Genomic DNA, 10,841 nt, shown 5'->3' with positions numbered 1-10,841 from the left:
GCCACTTTAAGTTTGAATAGCACTATGACTTTTGGAACATACTATATTTAGGAACACACACATGAAGAAATTCAGGCCCAAAGTCACACACGTAATAAAATTGCGAAGTTGTGTTTAAACTTGAGTCTCCAGCCTTTCCATATCGAACTAAACAAATTTACTACTCCCTTGATTATAACCAACAGAATATATGCACATGGCACTGGCTCTGGGCTACTCCCACATAAAGTTTCTACCTTGAGGTTCTCAGGGTACTTTTGGGTACCAATTCTTGCAAATGTAGCTCATGAGCCCCAACTCAGGTGCTTTCCTTAATCCACCAACAGACAAGTGGCTCTTTGCAAAGACATTTACTAAGATGGTGTAACTACAAAATATTGTCCTCTTGCTCCCACATAAACCTGGGACATGGTTAGCCAGAAATACAACTATGGAAGGGCAGGCACAAACCATGGTAAAGAGGGACATATTTAGACATAAGGCCAGAGCCACTTAACTCTAGGACTGAGTCCTCACAAAGCTCTTTCTGGGCACTTCATGGGTTGCTCAGCTGGGCTTCCAGGACCTTCTCCCTGTAGCTCAATTTCTTATTGCCAAGGCTAGCTTTCTCTTGAATCCATAGCTGGCTCTCTTCATTCTGAGAGATTCCACTCCTAAAGCTGCTTCTCTGTAGCTATGTCTGTCAAATGTGGTTTTGCTTCTTTGACTTTGACTCAAACTCTTCTAAACTGACTATCCAACTGCTGGATGGAATGTTTTCCTGCACAATTGTTATGATGCTAGATACCATGTCCAGTGCAAGGGAAAAAGAGAATCCCCTCAAACCCTACCTACAAAGTTCTCCACAGATTTTAGGGTGGAAAATTACAATCAAAGGAAGTATTTTTTAAATCTACTTATTAGCCTTCTAAAAAATCCTAGAAAGCTGTTTAATGGAAATTAACTTTTCATAAATCAAAAAATTGAAAATGGGTATAAATATACTGGAGTGACTTCTCAAATAATAACAGACAATTTAAACAGACACAAGTTTGCAAAGCCTTTTATATACATTTTCTCATTTTAGTCTCACAAATCCTGTGAGGTTGGTATTAGCTATTTACTGATTAAGAAACTGTGGCTCCAGGAGGTTAAGTAATTTGGTACTATCACATGAGTAGTAAGCACCTGAAGCATACTTTTCACCCAGTCCTTCCTAACTCCATCTTCAGGACTAACCCATACTGGCTTTCCAAATAGGATTTTAGGATTAACTTTAAAAAAGAAAAGGTGTTAGGAGGCTTGTCACCTTTACATGCACTAATTTTTTCTTCTTAGAGGACCTACAGACTTATTAGAAGGCTGCTTGATGAGATCTAAAAGGTTATTTGCAAATAGAAAGTAAGATGCCCTTTACTGGCAGATGTGAACATTTCTCTTTTCATTGTCAGAATACTTAAACCAATGCCAAAATAAAAGTCAATGTATTGTATGTTCAGGGATTCTTAAAATGAAGGAAGACTAAATTCCAATGAGAGTCTCAGGAAAGAGGCTGTATTGATTAGGTCCTGGTTTGCAGTGGGAGCCTGAGGGCCAGTTCTGACAAATGACTCATTTCTGGTTGTTTGCTTCTTTTCTTGATGTATTCCAGAGTTTTCACCTAAAAGGAAAAATAAAGAAATATTTCCTTCTGTTTCATAATTCTCAAGGCCAACTCCCCTAAGCTACTTGCCAAATCAGCTGAGTAAGTTTACACATTCTTGCCTAGAAGCCCACTTCTTAGCAAAAAAAAATTAAAAAATAAGAAACGAACAAAAAAACAACAGATAAGAACTCTGAAGGAAAGAAAGCCTTTAAATAAAACTCTAAATATGAATTAGATGTGATATGTGTGCACTCAAGATAGATACATTATGCTTTACCAGGAGTTAGATGTTGCTTTCTACTGTAGCATTTTCTTCCAAAATTACTAAACTTTTCAACTGCAACTGTTCTGCTTACAAAGAAAGTGACCTCACAAAAATATGTGCCTGTGACCTTTCTAAAAGATAAGGCTGGGGAGCTGTCAGATAATTATCATCACCTCTCATATTGGATGGTTCTACTAAGGACCTTGTGAGTTTTTTATTAAGCCTTCCTTGCCTGGAGAGTGCTTCATGATATCCCCTTACATATGGTAAAGCCACTTGTGACTTAAAAGGAAGGCTGTTGTTTCCTATGCCACCCTTACCATGGTCCTGGTATCTGCACAGCCATGCCTCTGGGCTAGATTCCACAGGTTCACAGACAGTTGATTAAGTTTGTTGTTTCGAAGATCACCGTGAGCTAAGATGCTGTTAAAGAAGGAAAGTGCGAGAATACTTTGGCGCTTCAGGGTCTGAAATAGGAAGAAAAAAAATCAGCTATTTTATCTTGCCATCCAACCACAAATGGTCATCTTGGAATCAAAATGACAAAATGACACTCCTATCCTAGTGGAAAGGATGCTGGATCTGAAGTCGGAGACCTGAGTTTGAATCCCAGCTCTGCCTTTTGCTTACCTGTCACTCCCTTAAGCTGGTCACTTATCCTCTCTGTTTCCTCAGTTTCCTCATCTATAAAGTGAAAGAGTTCTAAATCGATGATTCTATAATCAAAAGTGAAAACCTAATAGATACAGGTATCTAATGAAAATTGGGAAAATCAAATTATTCTATGTTGTTATTGATTTCATTCTACATCATTGCCAACATTTTTATTACTGCTTAAGTCACGTTTCATTTGTCTCAGAGTTGAGTTTGGAAATTCAACTTTCCTATAAATTGCTCATTGTCTCTGAGTTAAGTTTAGAAATTCAGTTCCCTTGCTAATCACTGTTCTATTCTTTCTTCGAGGAAATTTGTTATCCTTGAAAGGTACAGGTAGATGCCAGGGAGTCTAGTCTGATATCCAAGGAAGCCTGGTCCACTAGTGCTAAATTGTTCTTAGCAAAAGAATGGAAGGAGGGATTGTTGCTAGCCTTTCATTCCCAATTTCCAGCCAATCATATTGTTCTTCACACCTATGATGCTATAGACTTTGTAGCCAATAATACTGTTTTTCTACCTATAATGCTGCCTTCTATTCTGGATGCTCCTCCTTTTGTCTATAAATAGAGTTGTCCCCCTCATTCAGGGTCTTAGCTTTTCTGAGGGGGCTGAGGGCCCTGTTTGTTGGAAAATTCATGCTTTTTCAGTAAATTGATCGTGCTCAAATCTTTGTGCCCCAGTTTACCTTTATTTCAATTGTAACACTAATAAATCTAAAATAAAACTCAGTTTCTTCCTGGAGTCATTAATATAATTAGTATTAATCAAAATAGCAGATTATGCCAATCAGGTGGCTTTGACTTTAACACTAATAACCTATATAGACACTTCTCACTCACAAAAATAAAGTCAAACTCCTTAGCTTAGCATTCAAGGCCCTGATGATTTAACTGTCTAGCTCTATCTTTCATGTAACTCCATTCCTGCATTCCTCAAATAAATCTTTATTTCCCATAGCTGCCATGCCATTCTCTAAGCTCAAAATGACATATCTCAGCATCTTTGTCAGTTGAACTCCAAGCCATCTGTCAAATACCAATGTGCTACCATTTTTTTAATGCCAGTGATTTCCCCCAACTCTTTATTGATGACTTTTCTTTTTATATAATATTCACAAATCGATCTCACCACCCACTGATCCAATGAGTTTTTTTCTTTTAACAAAGATTCAAAAAGAAATAATTTTGTAAGACCAACCAAAATGTCTACATCTGACAGTATATTCAATATTCCACAGTCTCCCACCAAGGCAAAGAAGTTACATTTTATCAATTCTTATTATGACCACAGTGCTTCCATGTTTCAATCTTAAACTATCCTAATCCATCCTGCCTTTTCCCTTCCCTACCCATGCCCCCCCAAGCTAGAAATGATCCTTCTCTTCTTTCAATTCTCATTATATTTCCTTTGTTCCCCTTACACCTTCATCACATTTTACTTCACATTAAACAGTCCTTATCCCCTTCCTTTCATCTCAGAAGATGGCAAGCTACTTGGAACCAGGGAGGGTATCTTAGATTTCATGTAACCCCCTCAATGCTTGGTTCCATGCTTCCAGCATAGAATAGGCTCAATAAATATTTGTTAAATTGAATTAAAAGTCACATACTCCCCAGCCATGCCAACAACAGATTAGGAAATAACCTTGGGAGCTTTCTCAGAATCTTACCTCTCACTCCCTAGAAGCTCATTGCTTTAGTATCTTAAATAAATAATAACTGAACCTTTCTTCAGATGCTCCAAGAGACAGAGATGAATCATGCTTCTTTCTACATAAACTCCAAAGGTTATTTTGCTGAAACATTGTGCCCAAATCTACTAAACCCATTGTTTTTCTCATCAGCTCCCCTGGACTTAATTACCATCTCTATGCTGATTCTCAAATCTAACTATCCTGCTCCAGTCTCTCTGTTGACCTTCAATCTTGCATCTCCAACTGCCTTTTAGACACCTTAAACTGTATGCCCAGTTGACATCTTAAATTCGCTATGTAGAGGGCAACACCATACTCCCAGTCCCTCAGGCTCACAAGCTAGGAATCGCTATCTCTCTCTCACACACACACCCCATATTTAAGTTGTTACCAAGGACTACTGATTTCACCTTTGCAACATTTCTCAAATATGTCCCCTTCTCTCCTCTGACACCGACACTATCCCAGTGTAGGGTCTCATCACCTCATGCCTGGATTATTGTAATAACAGGGTGGTGGTTTGGCCTACCTCAAGTCTTTCCCACTCCAATCCATGTTCTATTCAGCCACTAAAGTAATTTCCCTAAAATGCAGATCTGATCATGACACTATAAACTCTAGTGGCTCATATTGCCTTCAGGATCAAATACAAAAATGATCTATTTGGCATTCAAAGTCCTTCATAACCTTGCCCCTTGCTACCTTTCCAGTCTTCTTATACCTTACTCCCTAACATGTACTCCTCAATCCAGAGACACTAACTTCCTGACTGTTCCACAAACAAGACACTCCATCTCTCAACTCCAGACATTTTCTGTACCTGTCCTGTATGCCTGGAATGCTCTCCCTCCTCCAATCCTACTACAGATCTCTTTGGTTTCCTTTAAGTTTCAACTAAAATCTCCATCTTCTACAGGAAGCCTTCTCCAATCCTTCTTAATTCCAGTGCCTCCCCTCTTTTAACCATTCCTTATTTATCCTGTATACAGCTTGCTTTCTATACATTTGTTTGCATGCTGTCTCCCTCATTAGATTCTAAGCTCCTTGAGGAGAAGATCTGTCTTTTGCCTTTATTGTAACTCCAACGCTTAGCACAGTGCCTGGCATATAGCAGGCACTTAATAAATGTTTCCTGAATTGACTGAACCTTATCTAACCCCGTAATATCAAATATAGGTTCAGAAAATAAAACTGACTCAAAATTGAACAATAAATTCTAATACAGAAAAAAATTAAAGGCAAGTAGAAAATGTAAGAGGTATATTCCAAATTGCTAATGTTACAATCCTCGTGCCTATTCCTAGCTAATTACAGGCAAGGTAGGGCAGCTGGGTGGCACAGCAGATAGAGGGGCAAGCCTAGAATATGAAAGACCTGAGTTTAAATTGAGCTTCAGACATTAGCTGTGTGATGCTGGACAAGTCACTTAATCCTGTTTGCCTCAGTTTCCTCATCTGTAAAATGAGCTGGAGAAGGAAATGGCAAACCACTCCAATACCTTTGCCAAGAAAACCCAAATGTTGTCATGAAGTGCCAGAAACAATTAAAAATGAATGAACAACAACAATGTGGATTAGTGGCAGAGCACATTTTAAATCAAGCTATTTGCATATATTGGGTGTGTACTTTAAGTTCCAAGCAGGATGAACTTTTTTCTCCCCAAAATAGCAGCTGAACTGATGTGTTGGAATTAAAAAAATGCTGAAACCTGTGATGAATCATGGTGGTTTCCCATGAACTGCTTTTTCTCCATAAAGACAGAAAACATGGTAAATTAAGAAGGCGATCTACAGTTGTTAGGGTAGCTCACAGAACTTCCAAGAGCCAGCCTTAAAAACAGGAAGAGACAGATATAAGTCCTGCCTCTAACACTTACATGTGTTACAAGACACTTCGTTTCTCACGCAATTTTTTAAGACCAAGTTGCAGAGCAGTTGCTAACCTGCACTGGCACAGGGGAGTTTCTGCCCCTAGAGTTTTCTAAACCAACGAAATCACAAGCCCAATAAAAAAAAGAAATCATAATGTATTAAAGTTAAAACAAAGGTCAATATAAAATGTAATAAATGACACTCAAAATTTGGCAACTTTGGACTAAAGCAACCCATGACCCTATTGTGCAACAGCAAATACCAATTTTTAAACTGATGACAAACCTGGCCTTTTTTTTTTTAATAATGTCTAATTTGGAACTTGTTACTAAATGTTCTGTCACTTCTTTAAAACAATAAAATCCTAACCAAAATGGCAAAGATCATTCAATGTAATAAAATCTAAATCTTCTTTCCCAGGGTCAGATGGCAAAGCTTCTAGCAGCAAGGAAGCTCTGAAGTAGGAAAAACGCCCCGAGCAGCAGCCTCCAGGCAGCCCTAGCCAAACCCAGCATCCACACAACTTGAGTCTGCCCCTCAGCAGCAGACAAGGCCAAACAAATCCTGCAGAAAGTGGGGTCTAGTCTTAGCTACCACCCTCAGAATCAAACAGGGCCTGTCTACGTCATCTAGGAGTACAGCAGTAGAGTATGACCCAAGCAGAAGCTCCCAGTACAGACAAGGATGCTGGTGACATAAGTAAACTGAAGAAAATGTCAAAGGAAAGGGAAAAATACTTTGGACCAAGAGACGTCCAAGAGTAAACAAGTCCAAATAGAGCTTCAGACAAAAAAAAAAAAGAATCCCCTGCCCACAAGAACCACAAGTGAATCTGGAAGAAATTAAATAAGACATATAAAATGGAATAGCTAGGGAAGAAAGAACGGTAAGAACAATTAATACTTTAACATAAACATCAAGAAATCTTACCCTAAAAATCGGAATGGGTCAAACAGAAAATAACTCAATGAGACAACAAGAAATACGGAAACAAAATCAAAATATGGGGGGAAAAATAGAAAATGTAAGGAATATAATATCAAAAACAAAAGACCTGGAAAAAGGTCAAGGAGAGATAATCTAGGAATTAGACTACTTGAAAATCACTATTTGAAAAACTCCTCCAAAAAGCTTGGTTACCATACTTTAAAAATCATAAGTAAAGACCCTACAGAAATCTTAAAACTAGAGGGCAGAGTAAAAATAGAAAGAATCTACTGGTCACCTTCTTAGAGACACCTGACAATGAACACTCCCAGAACAACACAACCAGAATCCATAACTTCTAGGCCAAAGAAAAAATACTGCAGGCAGCCAGAAACAGTAAAGGTACAAAGGAGCTACAATAATGATCATACAAGAATTGGCAGCTGCCACTATAAAGGAGAAGGGCACTTAGAATAAGAAATTCCAAAAGGTAAAAATGCCAATTATGATGGTCTTTACAAGCCAGAGGATTTTATATATTTTCCTGGACATAATAGGGAACTGCCGGAGTTTATTGAGTAAAGAGATGACATGATCAGACCCATGCTTTAGGAAAATAAATATGACAACCGAGAAGAGGATGGAACAGTGTAGAGAGACAATGCAGGGAGACCAACCAGAAGGAGAGGTGATGAGGGTGCTTATACCAGAGTGGTGGCAGTGTTAGAGGAGAGAAGAGGGTATACATGAAAGATATTACAAATGTAGAATCAACAGAACGTAGCAATTGATTAAATATGGGAGAATAGTGAGAGAATGAGAAGTAAAGAAAAATTTATAACAACTGAAGAAGAAATACAGGAAATTATCAGAAATTATTTTACCTAATTATATACCAAAAAAGCTCATAATGATAGGAAATTAATAGCTACTGATAAGGCAGAAAATACCCAGATTAACATAAGAAACAGATCATTTAAATAACTCAATAATAGAAAAAGAAATTTAATAAGCATAAATGAATTTCCAAGGGGGGAAAAACTCCAAGACTGGATAGATTTACAAGTGAATTCTAACAAATATTTAAATAACAAATAATACCGTTATTACATTTTTTTTTACAAAAATAGGAAAAGAAGGGACCCTTCCAATCTTTTTCAGTGACAAATAAATAAATATATGTATGTGTGTGTGTGTGTGTGTGTGTGTGTGTGTGTGTGTGTGTGTGTGTGCGCGTGTATGGTCTGGATACCTAATCAGAGAGGGGGGGAAAAACAGAAAAAAGAAGAGTTTCCATGAATCATTAAAAAAAACAAAACAGAAAAGAGAAGATGAAACTCAGAAAGACATAGAAAAGCAGGGTAGTGTTGGAACTACCTATGAAATTTGGAAAACAAAAAAGCTATATGTAGCATTTATTAAGTGCTTACTGTGTACCAAGCACTGTGCTTTAGAAATTTTAGGTTTCATATACAGTCCTAATTTTTTCTGTTCCATATTATTCAGGTCAAAAATCTGCTAGGCCCTCGATTCCAAATGTTATGTTGTTTATCACTGATGGTCCAGACCTAGCTTAATTTAATATAGCATAGTTGATATCTGGAATTTTGTTTTCCCTCTTTTCTAGAGTGTTTTTTTTTGGGGGGGGAGGTGGAGAAGGAGAATAAATTTCTGTTTATTCATTTGTAAAGGAAAATCCCCACCCAGATAGAAGTCAAAAGTTCTACTTTTGCCACAAAGAAACAAGTAACATAGCTATTTAAAAAGCAGCTGCATAATAATGTCTGATTCACTACATTAACAAATTTTATTCAACTTTGGTCTGAGTAAATCCAGATGATACCCTCACTTAAGCAGAAAGAAAGGTAAATAACCTCTGTCAGCTTAATCAAATGCATATTGACCACATCAAACTGAGATAGAGGTAATTTTTGCCAATATCCAAGCTCCCAGAAAACAAAAGAAATGAAGGTGATTCTACTATAGGGTAGAGGCAAGATCCCCATTTTACCTGCTAGTGTGTTAATTAAGCAAAAATTACAATTTCTGAAGATCCAGCATTCTTCAGTTGAAGTGGCCAACATTCAACTATCCATGTAACAAGATGACACCATTCTCTACTTTGATCTAAAAGGACACCACTAAAAGAAAATTTCAAAGTAAAGCCAAGTAAAAGACAGAGAGCCCTTTTAAATTAAAATTCATTGAAGTAGAAAATACTGTTAAAATCAGAACAAGGAATATAACTACCACTTGGCTGTCCCACTATATTTCTCTTTTGAATAACTATATTGTGTTTTAAATGCTACAATTAATTTAAAACAATATCATTGGATTTGTTCCTGTAACAAAAAACCATGTTGACCAATTTTAAAAGAACAGAAAGGCACTAAAGAGCATTATAACAGTACAGTACCAAGTTTTCAAAATCCCTCCTAGGAGGCTTTAAATAGAAAATTATGTTTCTTTTAATTCTCCTACGAGAATTGTCACTTGCAGGAAGCATTAAGAATCTGGATTGGTTCCCAGCTTCACCTCAACCCAAACAACTGCATAAAGTTCTTCATTAAAGCACCATGATCCCCTTGAGATGACTTTAAAACACATTTTTATTCATTGTGAAGCAGGGTCGCCACAGCATTCAAGTCAAAAGCAGAAGAGTCACTTGGAACCATCAAGTTCCCCATTAAGGCTGCTCTCCAAAGCTGTAAGCATCACACTTCCTGCTGTGCAGGGGGAAATCTGACACCATTATTTCTGTCCTTCTAGAGTGGATGAGCAATGGGTCTCATGCTTGCTGAGTTACTGCAGGGAGGTGGTTTGTACAGATTTTCATAGTGCCCTTTCTGAAAAGATATTAATGTTGAGTTTCAAATCAATCCACATCTTAGCTGAAACATAAATATCACATGTTCAGTCATTTCAGATGGGAACACCTGTTATTCTATAAAAATCAAAAATGTTCCCAGAAAATACTTCCAAAGTTCACTAGAACTTATTTTTATTGTTTTTTGTTTTTTGTTTTTTTTGGCTAGGCAATGGGGTTAAGTTACTTGTCCGGGGTCACACAGCTAGTAAGTTATGCGTCTGAGGCCACGTTTGAACTCAGGTCCTCCTGACTCCAAGGTCCGTGCTCTATCCACTGTGCCACTTAGCTGCCCCTAGAACTTATTTTTAAATGGTGATCATGGCACATTCCAAGTTGAGTTACCTGTCTTCATCCCCAAAAGACGTTATCATGATTACATATATGCTGCTTAGGATTTATATTTAGACTGATGTTCTAGGGTCAAGAACTAGGTTCTTATTAGTTTACATCACCAACAGTAATCTTGATTAAAGAGAAAGCTGTTGGCAACTGGGTGAAGTATATTTTCAAACAATTCCTGGACATTTATTTTAGATGCCTTTCACCCAAATTACATCACTTCCCTAGCTGGCCTCCAAAGCAGAAGGTGAGACTAAACCTGATGGGCTTAGTAAGTAAAAGGGCTATGACTCACATAATTTTTCACAGGAATAAAACCTAAAAATTAGTAGAAGAATCTAAGGTATTACAAGGATTTACAAAATGTAAGGTCTATTGGAAGAAACTAAAAAGGTCACTCAGTTCAGCCTCCTCATTTTACAGATGAGGATATTGTGGCTGAGAGGTTTAGAGTTGGAAAGGATCTTCAAATGCATTTAATCTAATTCCCACATTTTAGATTAAACACTTACCTAAAACCATACAACATTAGCAGCAAAAGGCAAAACTCAACCTGGGTCTCCCAACTCCCCTCCCAGTGGTCATTTTACCATACC

The 10,841-nt window shown here is 37.5% G+C and overlaps 1 protein-coding gene across 2 annotated transcripts in view; it reads right to left on the bottom strand.

The window, feature by feature from the left end:
• Positions 1-1,026: 1,026 nt before the first annotated feature.
• Positions 1,027-10,841, bottom strand: part of VPS35L (VPS35 endosomal protein sorting factor like) — a 112,180-nt gene continuing 102,365 nt past the window's right edge. Inside the window, exons 31-32 of one of the 2 annotated variants that reach the window (XM_020965262.2) lie at positions 2,210-2,356; positions 1,027-1,639 (exon numbers count right to left, since the gene is read on the bottom strand). In XM_020965262.2, coding sequence (XP_020820921.1) covers positions 1,541-1,639; positions 2,210-2,356 — 246 coding nt within the window. In that variant the 3' untranslated portion in view covers positions 1,027-1,540. Of the gene's footprint in view, positions 1,640-2,209; positions 2,357-2,519; positions 2,574-10,841 lie in introns of those variants that run through there. The other variant, XM_078152870.1, reaches the window with a different exon arrangement.

Source organism: Phascolarctos cinereus, unplaced genomic scaffold (genome assembly GCF_003287225.1).
Source record: "Phascolarctos cinereus isolate Bilbo 61053 unplaced genomic scaffold, phaCin_HiC Scaffold_4;HRSCAF=312, whole genome shotgun sequence".
Taxonomy (NCBI): domain Eukaryota; kingdom Metazoa; phylum Chordata; class Mammalia; order Diprotodontia; family Phascolarctidae; genus Phascolarctos; species Phascolarctos cinereus.
This window is presented reverse-complemented; position numbering and strand designations above follow the sequence as displayed.